We start from the raw sequence: 24,821 nt of genomic DNA on the forward strand, positions 1-24,821 counted from the left end.
GTATTGATCACAGTGCTTTGCAGGGATAAGCACAAGACAGGCTTTAAAGAAATGAGAACATGTGTATGTGTACACAGTCTTCTACTTCTAACCAGGTGAGAAACCTGGGGTATGTAATGATGAACATCCAAATTTCTTGGGTTTGAAGTCTGTCTCCACTACTGATTTGCTGTGTGACTTGGGGCGAGCTATCCAAACTCCTTGTGCTTCACTTTTCTCATTGGTGAAAAGGAGTATGTCCTAGTACCTAGTTTATAGAATTGTAGTGCAGGTAAATAAGACAATCCATGTAGACGCCCATAGAAAAGTACTAGACACAGAGCAAAAGTTCAATAAATATTTGTTCTTATAATTACTTTTTAAGAATAAGTCACTGATTTCTAGGGAAGGCTTAACTCTTTGTGGACAGAAGCATCATTAAATCCATAATGTCCTTTAATACAATTTCAAGGAATGAGGGTCTCATTCACAAGCAACTCTAGGATCTGACAAAATCAGAATGAATTTTGAAATGTCTTGCCATGTTTGTGCTCTCAAGCACAGAGGTACCTAAAAATCAATGTAAAGACAGATATCCAGCTGTTCAGAGATGAGAGGGAAATACTTTTCTAAACAGATAATAAAGATAGAAGGCCTGGAAGGTGCAGAGAATGTCAATTATATAGAGATCCATTCAGGAATTTAGTTCTTAACTGTTTCCCAAAATATAGAAACCACACTGAAATCAATGGATTTATTAGATCTACCACTGTAAAGCAATGTTATACTGAAGCTACTTATCTAAAAATAAAATGATATTTTTAAAAAGTTAACTGTTGGAAAAATAGTCTCCATAAATTTAACTCACTAGCTATGATCGAGAAAAAGCCTATTAACAATAATTGGTGGGTTCTCAGTTTTTAAGAATCCATAATTAAATTTTATTGTTTTATAAGTGGTTTGGATTAATTAAGTCCATAATAGACTGATGCTCATTCCCTACTTTAAGAGAGGAGATGGCAGTTTCATAGAATTCTGTCATTTACTGCAGTCCTCGAACATTTTATTTCCTGCCAAGGCAAATCTGCTACAAAGCCCCAGTTCCTCTTAGGATTTACTGAAAAGTGACAGGTGTTGATTTGCTGGTATCTTTCTCAACAGATTCGAATGAGCTAAACAAAATGACTTCTCTACCCATGTAGTCAGAAAAATAAATGGGGACACCAGCTAATGAGGGAATGTAGAGTTAGCTGGACTCAAAGCATTCCAAGCTGTTGGCAGCTGGAATCAGAAGAGGAATCATGCAGACAGTTGCTCGTGTTTATTGCTGAATGTGAAATTAGAAAGATACTTCATCTTCCCCACAGGTGCAAGAACATATAGTTATTAATTACAGCAAAACACATTTATTGACAACCCCAAGCCTACAAAATCCCACACTCAGCAAACGGCTTTCAAAGTTCATCCAAAAAGCACTTTAGAGTCAATACAAAAGCGCTGCATCATTGACGAATCTGTGCCTGGTAAAATACTGTATCCTGAAAGCATGGCATAGACTGTCTCTTACTATTTATGTATTTGAATATCATCAATACTTTCTTTCTTCTTGTAGGAAACTTATTAGACACACATTTTTCTAATTTTTTTGTTGCTTTGATAGATGTGGTTCCAGAATATTGATTACACTAATTTTGCTCATTTTTTTTAAGGTTTTAAAAATAATCTTACTCTTTCATTGAGCGATAGGATATATTAAGCCATTCATTTGTGTAGTAAAGGTCTATTACATACTCCTTTTGTGGCAGGCACTATTCCAGATGCTGTGGAGAACATATATAAATTCATAAGGACTTAAAATCTTATGGGATCTATATTAGGAAACAACTAGAACATATTACATCAGTATTTGATCAAAGACTGAATTGTAATCCCAGGACTTTAAGAAACATCTTAGTTAGAAGAGGGGAGGCACTTGAAGGGTTTGCCCGTGAAGGGTGATGAGCAGTGGGAAGATGCTGTTTGAAACATTTTACAGGAATACTGTAGGATATAGACGATTAAATCCTCAAAATTATTTGTAAGATACAAAAACTAGATTTTATGACTGCTTGTCCCTTAAGGTAGGTCACTACTCTGATAGTCTAGCTTTATTTTTATTATTTATTCAATTAAGAAATATTTAAAGTCTTTATTGAGCACTTGCTATGTCCTGGGCCCTGCTCTGGACACCGGAGACAGATTAGTGAATGAGACAGGTAAGGTCTCAGAGTTGATACACTGTTTGAAAAATGGGCAATGAATGAAAAATATCATGAAACTCATTTTATTTATTTTTTTTTTCCAGAGAAAGGCTTTTTAAATTTATTCTTGGAAAATTAAGACAATGACAATAAAAGATCAATTAACTGAGTTCTTGTGAGAAGAGTCACCAGGGAAGGTGGTTCCTCTACATATCTCAGGTTCTGAGCTTCCCGCCACCGCAGGAGGGACCCAGCTCCTGTGCTGGGGGCAAGGAACGCGGTCAGCGGGGCGCGGGGGCAGCTCCGACTCAGGGGAGCCATCTGCACTAGCCACCGTATGAACACCCAGCTCCTCCCTCCACAGCCCAGTCCCACGATGTGGACTGGCCTCTTCAGCAAGAGCTTCTGGAAGAGCTTTCCCGCCGCTGGGCTCCCGGAACATTCTGGGTCAGTTCGGGACGACAGTCAAAATTAGTTCACGAGGATGAAGTTGGACTTGCAGTGAGCTATGAATTCTGTCACCGGGTCATGTTCACCTTCCGTTTTAATGGTCCCGGCAATGCTGTCGTTTTCCAAGATGGGGAGGAAAAGCTGCACAAAGTCAGAGGTGTACGGAGGAGCGATGACATCCAGCACCTCAGTTACAAAGTAGCGAATGAGCGAGATGTCAGTGTCCAGCTTCTCCAGGCACTTCCGGATGTAACTGACAACAGGAAGTACATAACCTCGACTCAGCAGGTGAACCATCCTGTCCAACAGGGTCTTCAAATAGTGATCCGTGTTGTGCAGGCGATACAACAGGATTGCGTAATGGAGAGTAACCAAGAAGATAAGGAGGCCCTCCTCTCTGAAAAATGATAATTGAGGCACATTTAAATAACTACAAGGAACTTGTTTTGGCAAGATTAGGAGGAAAGATGTTACAAGCATAGAGACCACTGACTGCAAGGTGGAAGAGGAAGAAATAATCTTGGGGAGTTGGATAGATAACAAGGAAACTGGAATGACTGAACCACAAGGAACGAGAGGCAGAGGAGTTGCGAAGAAAGGAGAAGTAGGCATACTAACTTACAGTAAAACATGGATTTATTCTAAGGGCAATGGAGAAAAGGTTGTTTGATTTGGAGTATCTAGAAAAATGGGTAATTGAAATCTTATTTGAGCTTTACTTCTTGTCAAACAGTTTTAAGAAATTGAGGGTTTAAGCTACTATATCCCACAGTATCCCTTTAAAGGATTTATAAGAAATATTTATCTTGAATATTTATACACAAGAGCAATGAGCAACTTGTGTACTTTGATCTGGGATCTCATATCTCTTTTACCCTATCTCGTTTCTATCCCTGGCTGCCAAGAAGCAAAGGACTAAATTTGAGACCCACCCTCAAAATCCAGACAGAAATTAATGGTTCATATTTGGAGTCCTGAACTCACCCTTAGAGTCATTGCATAATATCATTTTTATCATTTTATTTTATTTAATTATTAGGTGGTACTATATACATTTCTGTAAGTTGTCTCAAAACCTGTTTAGAATGAAACAAATTGAAAAAATGTGTAAACATGTTTTAACTCTCATCATGCATCATATTTTTTAGTATTTCATTGGTCAAACTGGTTGCATGACCAAAATCAGATGAAGGGGTAGAGAAAGAGACTTTATCTCTTGTAAAAATAGTTATATGAATATTTTCCTTTTTGATAAACAATTTCCTATCTTTTGGTTATTTAAAAAATTAACTTGCAAAATTTTTACTATTGAAATTAAAAGAGATTAGGCCTTTGTGTGTTACTTACATCTCAATTATGTTCCCCATTTTGATTTTTGTTGTTTCACTTATGTGGCAGATCGTTATTCATTTCTCTGTTAAGAAGCAGCAGTCTCTTTTTAACTTTTTGAATTCATAGATGATAAAGGTTTTTTGTACACTTAAAATATTTTGTCTATCTGAGGTTACTACTTAGGAAAAGCTCATGTTTTATTATATTATCTAAGGGTTTCATGGTTTTTCAATATTTATACCTTTGATACATTTGGAGATTTAGGAATGAGGGTGGTATCTAACATTCATTTGTTCTAAAGAGTATCTAGATACCCCAACACTATATTTAATAATTCCTATTTCCCAACTAATATGCTTGGTACATTTATCATTTGCTAAGTTTCTCTAAGTTTCTGGACTTCCTTATCTGTTCCAATAATCTGTCTATACATGAAAGCTATATTTCTATTCATAGTGATAGTATGTACCAATTGACGTTCCTGTAGGAAATAGATGATACACTCGAAAGTTTATTTGAAGAGATTACCAAAGGGCCTATTTATAGAGGAGTGGACAAACTTAAGGGACCCTACAAGGGACGGTAAAGCCCTCAGTGAATAGAAACAATGGAAACCTTTTAGCTCCATAAACCTCAAGAGGTAAGAGAGGAACATTGTTGCCATCATCCAGGAAGGCCTTCCTTCATGGTAATAAATGGCTGGACCAAAAGGAGCTGTGGTCAAAGAATGCAGCTGCTTCCAAAATTATAGCCACCTGCACAGAAGGAGCTGAGCCAAGGGCATAATTACTTGACTTTTTACTCTGGTCCTCCAGTCTCCCACCAGTTCCAGCCATGTTGAGCCCAACCAGAAGTCTGCCTGATGATGAATCCACAGTTTCAGTCTCCTAAGAGCACAGAGCAGAGTAAAAAAAAGGCAGATAATGGATCTGGAAGGGAAAATAGACAGTGACCAGTGTATATTATCATGTTTTTAATTGTTACAACTTTGAAATATGATTTAATAACTGTTTGGTCCCTTCTCATTATTCTTCAACTTTCATTATCTCCCACCTAATTCTTTTTTTAATTGAGATGGAATGAATTTATTGTATTAGTTTCAGATATACAGCATGATGATTCAATATTTGTATGTATTGTGAAATTTTAAAAAATTGAGCTAATTCTTGATGTTAGCTTTTCTATACAAAGACCATCTTTTTCTAAGAGTCCACTTCAATAGACTTTGTGTGTGTGTGTGTTTAAAGATTTTTTTTATTTATTTGGCAGAGAGAGAGAGAGCACAAGCAGGAGGAGCTGCAGGCAGAGGGAGAGGGAGAAGCAGGCTACCTGCAGAGCTGGGAGCCCAATGCAGGGCTTGATGCCAGAACCCTGGGATCATAATCAGAGCTGAAGGCAGACACTTAATCTACTGAGTCACCCAGGTGCCCCTAAACTTTGTTTTTGAAGTATAAAATACATATACAGAAAAGTGTACACATCATAAATATGCAGCTTGACATTTTTCACAAACATATCCATGTAATCATCATTCAGACCAAGAGACAGAACATAGCCAGCTCCCTAGAAGTCCCTTCCAGTCTATACCCCTGGGGGACTATTATCGTCCTCCTAACACCATAGCTTAGTTATGTCTGTTTTTGACTTTATGTAAACAGAATAATATACTCTTTTATGACCAATTGCTTTGCAATTGGTCATAAAATATGGTTATAATCTTCATCTATGTTGTGTGTAGCTGTAGCTTACTCCCATTTTTAAATCACAGTCTGTTGTGTGAATATGTCATTCCTTATTTCTCCATTCTGCTGTTCGGGATTTGCATTGTTGCTGGCTTTGGGCTATTCTGAATAATGCTGCTATGAATACCCTTGTCCCTGTCTTTTGGTGAATATACATATTTATTTATGTTAGGCATTTTTCTGGGAGAATTGCTGAGAGTGTGCATATGTGCTTGTATTTGGTACATACCGCTGGTTTTTTGAAGCCATTTTACCAACCTACACTATTGCAGGAGATGACTTTCATTTGCTCCACACCCTCACCAAAACTTGTCTTGTGTTTTGGTCTTTGTTTCTGGTTTTTGTATTTTGGCTCTTCTTCATTGCAGTATGATTTGAATTTGCATTTCTGTGATGACTAATCAACCCAGACTGCTTTTCACGTGCTTATTGGTCATCTGGATGTCCTTTGCTGTAAACTGCTTGTTTAAGTCTTTTATCTACTTTTTATTGGGTCATCTTCCTTTTTTCCTTTTTTTATTCCTTCCCCCCCCCTTTTTTTTTTTAGATTTTATTTATTTATTTGAGAGAGACAGTGAGAGAGAGCATGAGCGAGGAGAAGGTCAGAGAGAGAAGCAGACTCCCCGTGGAGCTGGGAGCCCGATGCTGGACTCGATCCCAGGACTCCACGATCATGACCTGAGCCTAAGGCAGTCGTCCAACCAACTGAGCCACTCAGGCGTCCCCCTTTTTTGTTTTTTTTAAACTGATTTATAGGAGTGCTTTATGTATTCTGGATTCGAGCCCTTTGTTGAACATAGGTGAATGTATATCTCTGTGTTGCAAATTTCTCCCATTCTGTAACTGGCTTTCTTCAGAGTTTTAATGGCGTTTTTTTTTTTTTTTTAAATTAACATATAATGTATTATTGGCCCCAGGGGTACAGGTCTGTGAATCCAGGCTTACACACTTCACAGCACTCACCATAGCACATACCCTCCCCAATGTCCATAACCCTGCTACCCTCTCCCTACCCCCGCACCAACCCTCAGTTTGTTTTGTGAGATTAAAAGTCTCTTCTGGTTTGTCTCCCTCTGGATCCCATTTCGTTTTTAATGGCATATTTTAATAAACCTTTAGTTTAACAATGTTTTACTTTACTTATTTTATTTGTTTATTTTTTATTCATTTATTATTAGTTATTACTATTTATTTATTATTTGTTTCATTTGTTTCCTCTTTGGCCTTCTCATGTTTTAATTGAGCATTTTATATGATTCTGTTTTATCTCCTTTCTTAGCATATCAGTCACATTTCTTTTATATATTTTCTTCTTTATCTGTTGCCTTTGAGTTCACAAAATACAGTTTCAGTTAATCTTCCAAGTAACACAGTACTACTCATTAGGTCAGGTGGCTTACAACATTTACAACAGAGCATTCCCAAATCCTTCTCCCATCCTTTATGACACTGTAGTCATTCAGAAGTATCCAATACATTGTTGCCATTATTACTTTAAACAGTTGTCTTTTAAGCCAAATAAGAATATGAAAAAAAATTATTTTACCTCTAGTTGTCTTTGAAACTTTTTCTTTTTGTGTTTTGTAATTCTGAGTTCAGGATCTGAAGACCTGTATCATTCTACTTCTCAAAGCAGTAATGAAATTAGTACAGATTTCTTTCTTTTTATTGTCTACAAAATGATTTCCACGGATTCCATCATTTTTTTTATATTATATATTTTTTACCCCTGTAAATAAACCTATTCTCCTTATTTTATTTACTGTTTAAATATATATATGTTACATTCTACATATGAAATTTGAGGGAATCAGTGTTATGTGCTTCTTTCTCTTCTTTTCCCAATTATTATTCTTATCCTTCCAATTCATTTCAATTATTTTCTGCAAAGTTCTTCTTCACCATTTAGTGTGTTTTAACAGTCTTGTCTCCTCTTTGTTTCTCTGATGGATTTCATTTTTTTGTGATTCTTTCTTACTTCTTTTATGAGCTCTGCAAGATTATGTTTCATCTCGCTCTGTTGTTTCACTGAATTTTTTTCCCCCCTGAGTTCTTGTAATTTTTCTTTGAACTCTTTGATTAATTCACTTGGTTATTTTGAATTCATGGCAACATGCCTGGCTGAGATTTTTATCTGTTTGGTGGCAATATTTTTTCTAGTTGGTGTGTTTTGGGCCTGCCATTTGTTTTTTTCTGTTCCTTTTGTTCCTAAAAGTATTTTTAAATGATTCTGTCTGTATCCTTTACAAAATTATTATAATACATTCTTGATTGAGGTGACAAAGCACATTTTTTGTCAGTTATTTGGAGAAAGCCTATGTGGGGAGGTGCCCAGGCAGTATTAGAATCAGCAGTGTTTAATTTGTATGCGAGTTGTTTAACCTCTATTTGCCCTCCTGTTCTCACATAATCTATTGGCTTTTCAGCTGCCACAAATGACTAGAAATTAGACTCTTCAGACTCACCTGCAGATGACTCTCTATAAAAATGATGTGTCTGTGTGTTCATATTCTGTGGTACCAAATTTATTCTAGAGAAAGACCAGCCCTGAGTCCATTTATGCTTTTCATATTGTTCTAAACAATGTACATCAGTCAGTATCCCAATAAGAATCAAGTGGCCCACTTAAATGCAATAATTGGAGAATTCAATAAAGAGTTTATTGACAAGGATATAGTAGTCATCGTTAAGAGAAACCACTAACAGACGATGAAGGACTATATGGCTAAGAGTAACAGGGAGCCAGGATTTCTAAGGGCAGGAGGGTGTATGAATGAAGTCATTATGGAAAGACACACACACACACAGATAGAGATAGAGATGATAGAGATAGAGAGAGATGGACGGATGAATGGATGTTGGGGGGAGGGAACTAAAGGTGTAAAAGCTGGCTTCCCAACAGGAGCTCTTTTTTGGAAAGGAATAAAGCACTGCTAACGTGTGGCTCAGTAAGGAGAGAACTAACAGAATAAATAACCCATCCATAATTTCCTGCCACCCTACCATCTCCTGAGGTAGTTCTCATTGGTCATATCCAAAGGGGAAGGGGAAGGGGAAGGTAAAGACACATGATTAATCAGTCCATCAGGGTCAGCTAACTCAAGGAGAGAGCAGACTAGAGTAGGTGTAGAATGTATCTGTAAGAACAAACAGACAGTATTACCTGATGATCGATGTTCATTTTGAATCTTGGGGGCTGTCATGCACATATGGAGTAACGATGAGTGAACACAGGAGCTAAAAGCGTGGACACGGCCCCACTGCCTGCACCCAAAAAACATGGTTCTGGTACTTAATAGTTATGTGACTTTGGCCTAATTATTCACCTCTCTGTGCCTCAGTTTCTTCTTTTGTAAAATAGGAAATAAAAATAGTGCATTTATTTATTTACCTATTCATTTATTTTAGTGAGATATTTACGTTCTCAACAGATTTCAATTATATAATACAATGTTATCAACCATAAACTATGTTACACATTAGATCCTCGGACATTATTCATCTTACAGCTGAAAGTTTACACCCTTTTATCAAACTGTCCCTAATTCCTCCATCTCCCAAACCCCTGACAACTACTTTTCTATTCTCTGACTTTTAAAAAAAAAATTTAGAGTCCACAGATAAGTGATATCACGCAGTATTTTTTTTCTTTGTTTGACTTATTTCACTTAGCATAATGCTCCTAAGGCAACTTATGCAAGGCGGGGGATGTGTGTGGTAAAAGATGGGAGGAATCCTGCCACAGTGTATGTGTAGATCAGATCACCACAGTGAACATTTTTAAAAATCTTACAACTGTACATGTTAATTACACCTCAATAAAACTGAAATTTTAAAAATTAAAAAAATAAATGAATCTTGGGGTTTGTCATCTATTTTAAGTTGGCTATTTTAGACAACCCACAGTGAAATATGTCTGGGATAAATTTCCCTTCTTGGTGGATTCTTACTCCTTTGTTTTACCTTTATTGCATTTGACAGCTTTCCTCATTTTTTTTTTTTTTTTTTTTTTTTTACAGATGTCTATGAATTTCATTAAAGGTAAATTTTGGGGTATTATTTCTATTGCACTGGGTGATTCCCAAGAGAATGAGAGGAAAGAGATGATTTAACTTATTATCCTGGTTACAGTATGACAATGTTTTGCAAGAACATGAGATTGGACATGAGAAAGCCTTTTGGGAGGCTGTTGAAGTATTTCAAGTGATAGATGATAGTGGCTTGTGTTTGGGTGGTAATTGTGCAAATGGTGAGAAGTTTGAGAATTCCAAAAATATATAGCAGATTTAGCAGGACTAGGTTAAGTGATTGCACATGATGAGTGAAGTAGAAAGAGATATGGATGTTTTTCCTATTTCTGGCATAAGCAACTATGTGAGTGTTAATTCCATTGGCAAAGAGAATTGTTTCATAACAATGGATTTGTCTTCTTATTTCTTTTTTTCTTTTCTTTGATTCTCATGTTTCTCATATTTAAGAAAATAGTTGTGACTCTTATAAATGAACAGTTTTTTATTCAATAAAAAAGTAAGTCAATAAGATTATAAAGTTAATATTAAGACATGTCTGAAAACTTTGAATATTTTTCTCCCAGAGTATGAATAAATTGCTGGAATCTTCCCCCACGTCCTCCTACTTTGTGATCTACATCTTTCTTTCTTTTCCTTTTTTTTTTAAGTTTTTATTTATTTATTTGAGAGAGAGAGAGAGAGAGTAAGAGCACAGAGGGAGAGTGAGAGAGAGAAGCAGACCACGGGCTGAGCAGAGAACCCAGTGTGGGCCTGGATCCCGGGACCCTGAGATCATGACCTGAGCCGAAGGCAGTTGCTTAAGGGACTGAGCCACCCAGGTGTCCTCTAAGTCTTTCTTTCTTTATCCAGCAGGGAATAAGTGAAACAGGGAACGACGGAAGCATACTAGAGGATGTGGCATAAGAGGATTTTAAGACTTTGGGAGTAAATAGTGCTTAAAACAGCCTGATACCTCTGAAAGGAGGAGGGGATGGAGATGTGTTATTCACGCAGCAGAAAGGGTGTGGTTTTAAGGGTATGCATGTGATGTGCTATGTGGTGCTTGGGGAAGATAGACTAAGTCCACTATTCCTCAATCCTTACTTGACCCTGAAGTTAGAAACTTATATGGAATTTGGAATTTGTGTGTATGTCCTTGACAGTCTCTGGAAGTAGGTAAGCCATATTTCATAACTGTCCTCACCCCTATTACCAGCAGATATGTACATTCTGATGGTGGGGAAAAATTAACCTCCCAGTGAGAATGTTTCCTGTCTCTGACTGTCCTACCTTCTCCCTACGAGGTAAATGATATAATGCCCAGGTTATGCAGATAATATTTGACAAGGAGCAGGTTTGAGAGTGAAAATCTTAAGTTTAGTTTAGCATGTTGAGGTTCAGGTACCTGTGAGATATCCAAGGGGACATCTCGGTTAAGAAATGGGGTCGGCAACGTGAGACTTAGAGAGAAATGTTTGTACTGAAGATAAAATTTTGGGTGTTATCATATAGGAGGCATTTAAAACTGTAGGAATGGATGAGCTTGGCTAGGAATAGAGTGCAGAGAAGTACTATGGAGAACCTGGGATTCCCCCAGGCATATGCATTTAAAAGTTGGGGACAGGAGGGGAGAGCCAGGGCAGCTGGGTGGCTCAGTTTGTAGAGCCTTTGACTCTTGATCTCAGGGTTGTAAGTTCAAGACCCATGTTGGATACAGAGATTACATAAAAATAAACTCTTAATTAAAAAAATAAGTTGGGGAGAGGAGAATGGGTTATCAAAGGAAGTTGAGATGGCCTGGTCATAGGAAAATAGAAGGGAACCCAGGGGAATCTGAGCTCACAGAATTCAAGGGAGAGAGTATTTTAAAGAGGAGAGCAAGGCCAATTATGTCAAATACTGTTAACAAGTCCTGTAAAATGAAGAATCAAAACTTTTATTGAGTCACAAAGTATACTGGCTGTGTTGAAATGTGCTTTCATTGGTGGCATGGGAGAAGCCATGCGGGAATGGGTTGAAGAGTCAATAGAAAGTAGAGATAAGAAAGATGCAGAACTGTCCATGAGCGTGAAGAGGAGAAAAGAGAAGAAAGAAGAATAGCTTAGGAGAACATGGGATCCAAGGACTTTTTTTTTTTTTTTTAATCCTTAAGGAATGATTAAAGGGGTGATTAAAGCATTCCCTCTGGGAGAGGGAAATATCCAGCAGACAGGCAAGGACAGAGAGCTGTGAGAAAGCATCAGGTAAGGCCTTTTTTAGGAGGAAGGACATTTCCTCCATTTTCAAAGTAGAGAAAGAGGTGAATCCAAGTGCCTATGTGGGTATGTCTGTGCATTTGGTGATGAGAGTTCTATAAGTTCCCCTGTGATGGATCTCATTTATTTTAATTTATTTATGATTCTAATTTGTTGATTTTAGCAAACTCAGAAAGAGGATTGTCCACTGAAATTGCAGTCAGTAGAGAAGGGTCAGGATTTAGGGAGAATGCAGAAGACTTAAAACGACCCCTGTGGAGAGCTGGAAAACAAGCCAGGCAATCTTGAAGTCCTTGATGAGTTTGGAGACCGTATATGAGCCCCATCGCATTATATTTCCCTGGCATTTTAAAGCTATCTGAAAAAGATCAAACTTATGACCCTGGCACAAAGTCTGGCAAAAAGTTTCTGTGTTGTCTCTCTCCAATGTACTTAACATACTGCCACAGGGAAGCTAGTTTTATCTCTGTTGAGCAAACTCCCTTTGCTGCTTAACTGAGAAATTCTAGTGCTAGATATGCCATCTAAAGTGACTTTACTCTCTTACATAAAATTACCCCATGGACCAGTGATTATAAAGGCCAACAGGTGGATTTTGACATAAGAAATTAAAATCTGCCTTTCATTGATTATACAGTCATTTTCCACAATTCTCTACTTGAAATTCAATTTCAAGTGTTTTTGTTTTGTTTTGTTTTGTTTTGTTTTTGTTTTTGTTTTTTTTAATACTACCATGTGCCTAGCTATGTGGTAGGCACAACAGGTAAAGAAATACAGAACAGAGACTTTCCTTCAAGGAATTCATGATGTTCTAAGCTTGATTTTAAGAGGTTATTTTCTTAATATTTACATCAAAACTTTTAAAATATATTAACTCCTCAAATACTAAATTTACATATATAAATCTGTGCTTAGATAAGAAACAAGTCACTTCTAAGGCAGTATATTTTATAATACCTTATTTCTATAACAAATCAGGCTTAGAAATCTTTGGTTTTGCTGATACTCAAGTAATACTGTTCCTTAGAAAGAGCAAGAAACTACCTTTGTAGGACATAGGTAAAAGGGTTAATATATATGGATACTTTGTTTTTTTTTTTTAATTAGAGACCAAGTTCTAATTTTCTAAAATTCTCTTTTTTCTTATCTGTAACAGTATTAGAACTACTTTCTCTTTCCCTATTTCTCAAATAATGCCAAGAAATGTCATAAAGATAAAAAAAATTTAAAGTTATGTTTTCATGAGGTGGGGAACCGTTAAGCCATAATTGCCTATGTTGAAGCATGAATAGGAAGTGGAGGCAGGAAGTTAGCAGACAATGTTTTCCAGGAGGCAAGTTAACTCCTTTATTGAGTCTTAAGTATGGTTATGCATGAAAATTTTTACCATGCATATCCAAACCCAAAACACAAAGAATGAAATAAAGCTGGTAGTTTTTAGCTGCTCTAGGTGACCTATTCAGAATTTCTAAGAAGGAAGAATTCTGTAAATCTTTTTGTGTAAGAATTGTTTTTATAAAAGGTATATGTGGGTAGCTTTCATCTAAAACCAAAATATTTTGACAGATCAAAACTTCAACTAGAACCACTGTGACTAAATTTAAATCCATACATTGAGATATAAAATGGCACTAATCACATATTTCAACTGTCAAAATCCCTGGCAACAGTAGATCAGTGAAAAAAAGAAGTCATAAAAGAACAAGGGAAAAAAATCTGACAGGGAAAAAAAGATGGTTATAAATGCAGCAAATTTTTTCAGCAGATTCAAATGTTTGCACTAAACAAGTCAAGAAAGGATAATTTAAAATCTCTGTAAGAGGATGTGGAAAGTCAAAATAGACATAAAAAAGAGAGGCTGTGCAAGTGACAGTTAAAAGTCTGGGGAGAAATCCCTGATAATTTTTATCTAAGTTCTCTTAATCTCATTGAATTTGAATACCATTCTAACTTGGAGACTTTAGGAAATCTAAGATCACATTTGTTTTTCCTATTGATATTCAGCTGGAAGGGTAAGTCATACATTATTTAAATAAAGAATAATAAATCCATTTGAAAGGGCTACATCAAACTCATAGAGATATGTATTATTCTCCCAGAACTTCACAGACTCCAAAGGCAAGTAGAAGACCCCACAGGTCATACAGTTCATTTTCCTGTACTTAGAGCACTCCAGAAAGACAGCTTTGTTTCTTCTTATTAATTTTGCAGACAGGCAGTTGCTATACTCCTGGTCCAATATCCTCCATTAAGGTTTGGTTCAATGATTTCTTCTCTATCAACTTCAACGTTCCATTTATTCAACAATTGGGAAACATCTAGTATATGTCAGATACTGTACTAATCACTGGAGGAACCAAGGTGAGTAAGAAAGTCCCTCTCCTTGGAAAAATACCGGCGCTAAGTGGAATGAACTGGATGCCCTGGGAGTTTAGGGAAGGGCGTGTAAGCCAGATGAAGGAAGCCCAAGAAGGGACATTTGAACTTAGTCTTGAAAATGCCATATCAATTAGCTAGGAGAAAGAGTGAAAGCAGAACATTTCAGGAGGAGGAGGGATCACATGCAAAGATGAGAGGGTGTTAGGAGAGTGATGGGTTCCAGCAGTTCCGTAAGCCATGGGTAAAGGCTACTGATGGTGGGGGATAGTAGGAGGAGAGGCCAGAACAACACTTTTCAAAATAGTTTTTGGGGAATTCGTCCTGCTAGAAGCATTACAAAAAATGTTTTCAGATTCAGTTGGTATGGGGTAACAAAATAAATCATATTCTTCTTCTGGAGATTCATAAAGATATGATCACATTATCATTTTAAGAAATCCTGTACTATTGAATTTTATTTAATACCAAACTCATTGTATGAAGGAAATTCTTGTTTTAGTACAACACTTTCAGTAACAGAAACAGTGCTTCATAGTGCATACTTTGGGAAACATGGAACCAGCATGGGAGACAAGCCATGAGAGTTCAGCCTATAAACAAACCAAGAATTTCAGTCTTCATCATGAACATCTTGAGGGACAGTTGAATTATTATTTTTTTTGACATTAATCCAGCCCATTTACCAATACTTTTAATTATCATTATTTTTTGCAAAGCTGCATTTTTAATATAGAATAATATTCTTTTGATCTAAAATACTTTTAAAAATTTTCCTTTACTGTGATTCTAAACTTAGAATTTTCTTAAAAACATTTTTTTCAAAGTATATTCCGTACATGAAAATATTAACGTATACAACTTGTTGTGTTTGTAGGTAAGTATACTCCTGTGAAACTATCACCACAATTTATGCCATACACCTATTCAACACTTCCCTTTTGTTATTATTATTATTATTTGTGTGTGCGTGTGTGTGTGTGTGTGTGACAAGAACACGTAACATAAGATCTACTCTCTTAGCAAATTTAACCGGAAAATTCACCAATATGTGGAATTTAAACAACACACTCTTCAATGTTCACTGGGTCAAAGAAGAAATCGAGAGGGAAAGTAGAAATAAGGTGAATGATTTTAAAGCAGGGAACGGACATGGTCAGATCAGGTGTTCCTTTTAGAACTTTCTCTGGCAGTTTTGTACGCAGTCAGCTTTGCCAGCTTCAGTGGCTGAGTTAGCAAAGGGTGAAAAGGTCCAGAGAAACCAGTTGCAGATTGCGGTGGTATTTAAGAACAGCAATGCAGGCGTGAACCAAACAGCAATGAGATGAAGAGAAGAGGATGAACAAGAGGAATGCTGATGAAGTAGATGGAATCTGATGGGAGATCCCGATAAAAATAATGGGATCCTGAGGCTCTCAGGAGGTTTGCTTGGCAGGGCAGGCATGGGAGGAAGTGCTGGAGGCCTCAGAAAGCCTGGAGCAGTATTGGGATAAAAGTCCAGGCAAGGAAAGCAAAACGGAGGTGTTCCTATTGGAAGCAGTGGCTTGGGAATGTGAGGCTGAGGGCAATGTCTGGAGCTTTAGTTTCTTCACTACTAGGTGGGGGGACTGTGGAGGTATTATTATGTAAGACTATAGGATGCTTCAAGCCTGTGGTCCAGTCAGGCTTTGTCTACAGATCTTTTGTAGCAAAATATTTTATGTTTTGGCTTCTCCCCAAGTGGTATGTATGGGTACCTACACATGTGTGTGGCTTCCTTTATACCTCCTTTTACCATTGGATGTTTCCCTGTAGGTCACAGGAAGGTTTCCTTAAGGACCAGTTAGAGCTTCAAGGATTCTCGTTTGGCTCTGTCAACTGTTCACTCACTGGATTCCCCAGCACCCCCTGATTATAATCTAGTTCTTCATCTTCTTACCAGCCCCTTTAGAATTCTCTAATTCTCATGCTAACTTCGGTTCCTGATGAGGGCTAATACTTCGGCTTTCCCTCTTGACTCCTCTCTGAAACTACAGTTTCACACTGTGGTCATATTCTTGCTGGCATCTAGATATAGTCTGTTAGATAGAAGGTTCTGGTAGGATGACTCACTGTCCTGGTTTACCTGTGGCTGAGGAGTTTCTGGGATGCAGGATTTCCTTTGCTAAAACGGGGAAAGTCCTGGATAGACCAGGACAGCTGGCCATCCTAAGTTGTTTTGCTTCCCAACATAGTGCCTGCCACAGTAGACCTGTTTCAAATAAATACTAGCTTAATTAACCAGACATCTATGATTATCTTGATGGTAGATACTACTCTACTTATTTTACATATGAGGAACTTGAAACTCAAGAGGTTGTCATCTACCCAGGGCCACAGTAAGTTAGTAAGTAAGTGGCAGAGTCAGGATTCAAACCCAGGTCTGTCTGATTTCAGACTTGAGTTATTTCCGGAATGCAACCATGTCGGTATCACACCTCCCATCATCCACCTGCTTCTGTTCTTGTGTTAGTGCTGAGCTTTAGGAGCGGTCAGAGTTAGGCTCCTGGGGAACAAGGAGTGTTAACAGAGTGCAGCACTCCGCGCACTGGCAGTGACGGTTACCACCCTTTTCTTCCCAAGGCCCTTTTCCCCAGGGCAGCTTGTTATCTACAAGAAACATGAATTCACAAGAAAGAGCAAATTCCTCACTATCAGCATGAGTTACAAGTCAGACATTGGTAGTTACTTTTATCTTCGTGCGCATAATGATAAAACATATTGCTTTAATAACCCTAAGCCTCCATGTACTCTTTACACAACAGCTTTTGTAACCAAAACCAAAATACTACAAGATTAAAGGATAGATTTCTTTTCTGTGTTTACCTACAGGTATGTTCACAGTGGAATAGATGCCTTATGTATGTCGTATGGACCATCTTATGACAAGAGCTGGCATATGACATCTTCTAGTTCGGAACAAAATAACTCTGTAGTCACTTTGAATTCTCTTTGTAGTGTGGATTTATAATGTAACACTGAATTCTTTTAATAGAATATTATTATCAGATTAGTTATTCATATGGCATCTATTATTTTAGTATAATAAACAAGTGCAGCTCATAATTGTAAATTATGTTATGATTAATGAGTGTGTCACCCTTGCACAGCAGTAACATATTTGCTCTTTGTTTAATCAAATTTAAAAGGAGATGGAAGAAGGAATTATGATATGACACTGACTAGAGATGAAACCGATAAAGGAGCTCCAGGTCAGTGCTTTCTTTTCCTGTATATGAGCAGTTTCCTTGATATAAATTATTTATGTAGCCAGAGATCACAGTGGACTAAAATGTACACAGGGTCACACATCCATCATTAATTATATAATGTGGTATGAAACGTTTCCTGTTTCTGAAAGAGCAATGAAAATGGAAATAACTGAGCCATGAAAATAGAGTAAATGCTTCGCCTAATATTTATTTTTTAAACTTTCAGATTGTCACTGTTTTGGTTCCCAGATACATGAAGTATTGGCAAGTCTATAATTTGTATATTAGTGGGTTTAGCAGATTAAACTTTTAAAAGTGGTATCTAGACCATAGTCCTTAGAATCTTCACTAATAAAAATGACAGCCTAATGTAGAAACTAATAATTTGATTATCAGAATGTTTTAAGAAATAGTTACGGGAATAATTTAAAGGCCAATATTTTATAATGGCAAGTCAAAACAAAACTACCTTTGTCATTAGAAATTAGACCGGTTTTGGGGTGCCTAGGTGGCTCAGTCAGGTGGTTGTTTGACTTGGCTCAGGTCATGATCTAGGGGTCCTGGGATTGAACCGCACATGGAGCCCTGTGTTGAAGACCCTACCCTCTGTCTGGGTTCCCACCTCAGGCACTCAATGGGGAGTCTGCTATTTTTTCCCCCACTCCCTCTGCCCTTCCCCCCATCATGCGTGCGTGCGTTCTTTCTCTCTCTCAAGTAAATCAATCAATTGATCGATCATTCTATCTTTAAAAAGAAGTAATTAGGCTCTTCTGTAGTTTTCATCTTTGAGGAAACTAAGAATATTCTTATTTCTACCAAGTAGATCTACCAAGTATCTCATATCTACCAAGTATAATAAAGGCTTTGGGCAGCCAATGAAGCATGATGAGACATAAATCCAGTGTATGACAATCCAAAAACTGGTGTAATGGCGGTCATTGTTTTAAAGAGATTCAAACGATCATTTGGCATATTTTTTACATCTTATTCTCTCTCTCCCTCTCTTTCACTTACAAAATATCTTTTAGTTCCCAGTTATCTAATATTTAAGTACCTCGGTGACAAAAGAGATTTTATCTCTCCTTGTAGCCCCCATAAAGCCTACCATAAGCACTCACGCCTTTATGGCACTTGTAAATACATATTGATTACTTGATCTATAATTTTGGAATAACTGTTGAGAACATGGCAAGATTGCTATTGAGACAAGCAAAATAAATTGATGTGACATATCTCAAAGTTAAGGGATTAATCAATTATACTTCAAATTTGATAGACAGAATAATATCCCACTAATTACCAGAATTTAATGATCCATTCTTGCCATCAATTTACTGCTACTGCCAGGAGTTAGACGAGGGCCTGATTCCTGAATTGGATGTGGTTGGCTAAGCGCAGCCTTCTTACTCATACCTGATAAGGTCCAGCATTTTGCCAAACTTGACAACTATTTCTATTTAAAAGTTGTATTTAAGTTGTTCTCACAATATTATGATGATTTAGAGGATATCAGTGCTTTAGAATAGTTTTTACTTTTTTTTTTTTTTTCTTGATGGGGGCTGTCTTAAGTTATTTTTCAAAATGTAAACAGACGTCAATTAAACTATATCTGGCCGCAGTTTAGGCATCAAATAATTGCTGGGAGGGAGTTAAAAAGAAAGGGCAACACTGCTCCCTGTGAAAGCAGGCTCTCAGGGTGATCATGACCATGTGGCAGACGTAAGGTAGAGAACTAGAAGTCTCTTCTGCTACGGGTGCAGAAGGGTGTAGAAGTTCTAAAAAGGGGCCCCTGGGTGGCTCAGTGGGTTAAAGCCTCTGCTTTGGCTCAGGTCATGATCCCAGGGTCCTGGGATCGAGCCCTACATTGGGCTCTCTGCTCAGCGGGGAGTCTGCTTCCTCTACCCCCCCGCCCCCTGCCTACCTCTCTGCCTACTTGTGATCTCTGTCTGTCCAATAAATAAATAAAATCTTAAAAAAAAAAAAAGAAGTTCTAAAAACAAGTAGGCTACAGAGGTAAACCAAATTATTTTCCTAATTAATGTGGACACTCTGATTATATTCTGGCTGTGACAGAGAAGTTAACAGAATCTTGGGACACTCAAATGCTGAGGATGGTTGAGAATAAACTTCTGGAGAGATTTTTAACCCCACTCTGAGGTATGTATGTGTGTTAAAAGGGAAATGACGGAGGTTTTTTATTTTTCCTTCAAAGTAGTCACTAAGAAATATATCCTAGGTCTTTATTTCTGAAAGAAATCTTTCTCTAAAAGAATTGTATTTATATTTACTTGCTTTGGTAAAGAGTTATGTTTTAGTACCCAAAGATATATTCTAATCTCTTAATATAAATGACTATACTCTGCTTCTTTAAAGGCACAGATGCGGTGTGGTGATCTAAAATGGCAGGCGTGGTGTTTTTCGAGTGGTGAGTAAGCTTAATTTTAAAGGCTGGCTCTCCCAAACTAAAAAACACAGCATAGAAGTACGTTGTGTGCCTGAATAGAATCACTAATAATAATGAACTAAACCATTGATTTGGGAACAGAAGGGACAATATAGATTCTATTTGCTGAGGCTCAGAATCTTTGGAGGCAAACCCCATATTACTAAGCAATATTAAACCTCTCAATTCCTGGCTCTGTGTTCATTTATAGCAACATATACTTTGTTATTGAAAAGAAAAATCTGCAGAGGCCAGCTAATTAAAAATTCTCCTTTCTCTCCACCACACAACTAGAGGAATGTTCTAAAAATTCTCAGGCAAACACAAAACTTTAGATAAAATCTGTAGTGTAAATATACTATTAGTCCAGTGAGGAAGGTAAATGGTTGACATTGCCGGTTTTTGTTGTTGTTGTTGTTTAAAGATTTTATTTATTTGTGTGTGTGTAAGAGAGAGAGAGAGAGAGAGAGAGAGAGCAGGAACAAGCAGGGGGAGTGGCTGGAAGAGGCAGGGGGAGAAGCAGGATCCCTGATGAGTGAGGAGCCAGATGCAGGACTCGATCCCAGGATTGTGACCTGAGTCAAAGGCAGACACTTAATGGACTAATGGGCACCCCAAGCCACTAAGCCACCCCAGGCAGTTAAAAAAAAAAAAAATTCTATTGAGATATAATTTACCCCACACAATTCACTTTTAAATGTACAACTCAATTGTCTAACGTGTTCAACAGTAGAGCAACTATCACCACAATATTAGAACATCTTGATGATCTCAAAATGAAACCCTGAAACTATTAGTTTTCACTTACCATTTCTTCCCAATGTCTCCAACTTTTGGCAACCACTACTTTCTATGTCTTGGAACAAAAGGTGGTCTTTTGTGACTAGCTCATGTCACTAGTACATTTTCAAGGTTCATTCATGTTTATAGCAGGTATCAGTTTTTCATTCTTTTCCTGTTGACAAGTAATATTTCATCATATGAGTATACCACATTTTATTTATCCATTTACCAATTGATGGGCATGTTGTTGCCAGGGGAACTGGGGAGACCATGGACCCTTAACCCAGCCCATCCCAAAGGACTAGCTGAAGATTCTTAATCTCCTCTCCAGAAGGAATTCAAGGGCAGACACACAACACAGCAGAGGAGTGACAGAAGCTGATGAGGGAGCAGAAGGCAAGCAGAGAACAAAGTGGAAGCTGGCACCTTATACCCCCCCATTCCCCATGTGATATGTGTGACATTTCTCAGGGGCTCCTGGCTGTCCTAAAGGAAAAACAAATGGTTAATGGATAGAGATCACAGTTCTGCAGGACAGGAGTCTCCCTCAATTTACAAATGTCCTAGTGATTTACAAGGAAGACGCTTTCTTACCAATAGTCTATCTTCCAGAGACCCATAACTCCGTTTTCTGAAGCCCTAACATTACCCTCCCCTCCATAAAATTGAGGTAGGCTGAGGAAACTTCATTAAAGCAAAGCAGAAAGGCTTATTAAAGCCAAACTACACTCGGGAGATGTGAGTGGGAGAGCTCCAGTGAGAGAAAGCTGAGTCCCTGGGGTCCAGGTTTCTATCCTTTTATTGGCAGTTGTTAACAACAGGGTGAGATATTCATTACTTGAGGCGAGGAAGCTGAGTTTCTGCCTTTTCCTTTCTTATTTGGTCAGGGGTTTCGTGTCATGGCACCCACCATCTTGGGCCTACCTGGTCTGATCCCACTTCCTATGGAGTGCTGCCTGGACAGGTGCCTGGTCTAACAATTTGGGTCGTTTCCACTTTTTTATTCATTATGAATGCTATTGATGTAGTTTTTGAATATAGGTGCGGTTTGGTGGGGTGAGGTCTGGAGCCGATGACCAAGAAAGAATTCTTGAGACATCTTTGGTGCAAACTGGTGGTTTTATTAAAGCCCAGAGACAGGACCCGTGGGCAGAAAGAGCTGCTACACCTGGGTTGTGAGGGGCGGCTGATTATATACTCGGGAGTTGGGGGAGGTAAGGAAAAGGGAGGTTTCAGAAGGATTTTTATTTGTTAAAAAAAACTCACAGGATACCGGAGACCTTGTCATTGTCAAATTATGGTTGTTTTCCCCTCTGGCAAGGCATTAACCGTAAGATAGTTGGGAGCTTCCTGGAACACTGTTGCACCTGTCCCACCCAGGAGTGGGGGAGAGGGAGAGTTGAAGGGTGTCAGCTTGTGCTTTGACCTTAGCTAGCCTTCTCCTCCCTCATCACTATGAACATTTGTTCATACATTTTTTGTGTGGAGATATGTTTGCTTTTGGTGGGGGGAGTAAATGCCTAGCAGTGGAGTTGTTGGGTCATATGGAGCTATATATTTAAACTTTTGAGGAACCACCTCTTTTCCAAAGTGGCTACACCCCTTGGCATTTCCACCATTTTTTTCTGTGGGTTCCAACTCTGGATACTGGTCCACCCCCTCCAGGGCTTGCTGTGGTTTTTGATGTTTGTTCATATTTTTAGTTTCTTGGCTGGATTATTTCTGTGAAATCTGTGTCCCCCACAGTGTCCTGCCTCAGTGGATGCCACCGTTGGCACCAACACATAGTCACTCTGGGAAGACAGTGGCTTTAGCAGGGTTCTCTTTTGTCTTTTTTTCTGATCTCTGTTGTTAAAACTGTTTGCCTAGGGGCGCCTGGGTGGCTCAGTGGGTTAAGCTTCTGCCTTTGGCTCAGGTCATGATCTCAGGGTCCTGGGATCAATGGAGCCCTGCATCATTGGGCTCTCTGCTCAGTGGGAGCCTGCTTCCCCCTCTATCTCTGCCTGCTGCTCTGCCTACTTGTGAGCTCTCTGTCAAATAAATAAATAAAGTCTTAAAAAAAATCCAAACCAAAAACCTGTTTGCCTCCGATGGTATCCTATCCAGCTGCTGGCTTCCTCTAATTGCTGGCTGATTGTTCTATTGTTTTCAGCAATGTCCTGGGGCTTATAGCAACTCCAGTCTAATCCAATTAAATTTTGGTCTCTGCAGGGGTTGTCTTTGAAGCTGGCCTTTGAGGTTTGTTCTGACCCCAAATGGAATCTTCTTAGCTCTTTCCCTGGTCCTTTCTGTTATGTCTGCCTGGTGTGTGGTTTAGCTTGTTGGAGTTATCAGTTATTTTAATTGCTTGTGACCCAAACCTCTGTATCATTGCTCTAGACCTTGGGGTAAGGAAAGTGACTCACCCCCCGCCCCCTTTACGAGTGGGGCATTGACTTCTGACCTTGGCTTGCCTCTTCAGGCATAGAAATTCTATCCCACCTGTAGGTGAGCAGAGGCAGGCAATCAGGAGTCAGTATTTTTGGTCTGATGCACCTGGTGTAGGGCCTCCACCAATGGAGTGAGGGCTGGGTGGAGAAAGGGAGCTCCAGATTGCTCAGCCACTCTTGCCTGGAATAGAGCTCCTGCAACACAGAGCTGTGGGATGAGTTCTAGTGGTGTGCCCTGCCAAGACAGATAGTGTAACCCTTGACAGGTTGCTGTGGAAGGGATCCCTGTGTTCTTGGCTGCACCTGCTTGGAGTGGACTTATGATCACAGTGCACCGGGGGAAAGGTAATAAAAGCTCAAAATCCAGACTCGCTGTTCATAACTTCTGAAGATTGAATAGATTTTCTTAAATAAATGTTTCTCCATTTTCTATATGCCCATAGGACAATATCCAGAGACTTATTTTTTCAATAATTTTCACCAGTTGTGATTGTTTCACTGGTGATAGTGATGTGGGAAACAAAGGCAGAAGGAAATGGAGATAAAACTAAATTTCCTTATAACCTGCAGCCCATTGACAAATCCTTGAGGAAGGCAGAGTATAACCTTCCTACAGGAAACTCCCAATTGTCTTAATGTTAATGCCTTGCCAGAGGGAAAAACAACCTTAGCTTGATAATAGCTAGAGCTCCAGGATCACCTGAGTATACTTTAGCATATGAAAGTCCTTTTGGAAATATTCCTTTGTCTTTACTTCCCCCAGCTCCAGAGTTTAAAATCAGTCATTCCTCAGAAGCCCAGTGCAGCTCTTTCTGTCCACAGGCCCATCTCTGTGCTGTAATAAAACCACCTTTTTGCACCCAAGATGTCTCAAGGATTCTTTCTTGGTCATCAGCGCTGAAATCCAACATTTCCCACATCATTATGGTCAAGAGAGCTCCGCGTGTTGCTATTTCAGATGTATCCCTATCCATAGTCTCCTGAGAAGAATGCGTAATTTGTACATATGTCAGTTCAGCTAAGTCAAAAAGAAAATTCTAACAAACACAAAAAGAACAAGAGCAAATCACCTACAAAGGACCCCAAGTCAGTTGTATGTTATACTTTCTGCAACAGAAACCCAATTGCAGAAGATAAAGGAAAGTTTCTTTTAAAATGTATTGAAGGAAAAGGAAAAATAAATAAATCCACTATTTAATTACAGCTTCTGGGGGACAGGAGTACAGACACAGATGAGCTGGGGTTTCTGCTCAGGGTCTCAAACAATCTGCAATCAAGGTATTAGCCATACTATATTTTCATCAGAGCCTTGACTAAGGAAAGCTCTGCTTCTAAGCTCCTTCCAGTTGTCCACAGAGTTCATCTCCTTGTAGCTATGGAACAAATGAAGCGCGAGAGGGGGGTACTGGTCTCACGGAGTTGAAGAATTAATCTCACAGACAAAGGAGAGTGAGTAAAGCCATCAAGTTTTATTAACCAAGGATACAGAAAAAAAGCTCTCACAAGCGAGAGGGGTCTCGACAGGGTTGCCACTGATGGCTTTTAGGGCTGG

The 24,821-nt window shown here is 38.5% G+C and overlaps 1 protein-coding gene across 1 annotated transcript; it reads right to left on the reverse strand.

Annotated features, from left to right (window-relative positions):
• Positions 1-2,309: 2,309 nt before the first annotated feature.
• On the reverse strand, positions 2,310-2,979 carry LOC125095166 (negative elongation factor D-like). The gene has a single exon (XM_047721215.1). The coding sequence runs from the start codon at positions 2,964-2,966 to the stop codon at positions 2,691-2,693; it is 276 nt and encodes a 91-aa protein (XP_047577171.1). The 5' UTR covers positions 2,967-2,979; the 3' UTR covers positions 2,310-2,690.
• Positions 2,980-24,821: the final 21,842 nt, after the last annotated feature.

This window comes from Lutra lutra, chromosome 3 (assembly GCF_902655055.1).
Source record: "Lutra lutra chromosome 3, mLutLut1.2, whole genome shotgun sequence".
Lineage (NCBI taxonomy): Eukaryota > Metazoa > Chordata > Mammalia > Carnivora > Mustelidae > Lutra > Lutra lutra.

What these genes read in the sequence shown, in the direction of transcription:
- LOC125095166 (XM_047721215.1), bottom strand. Translation starts at nt 2,966, where the DNA reads ATGGTTCACCTGCTGAGTCGAGGTTATGTACTTCCTGTTGTCAGTTAC.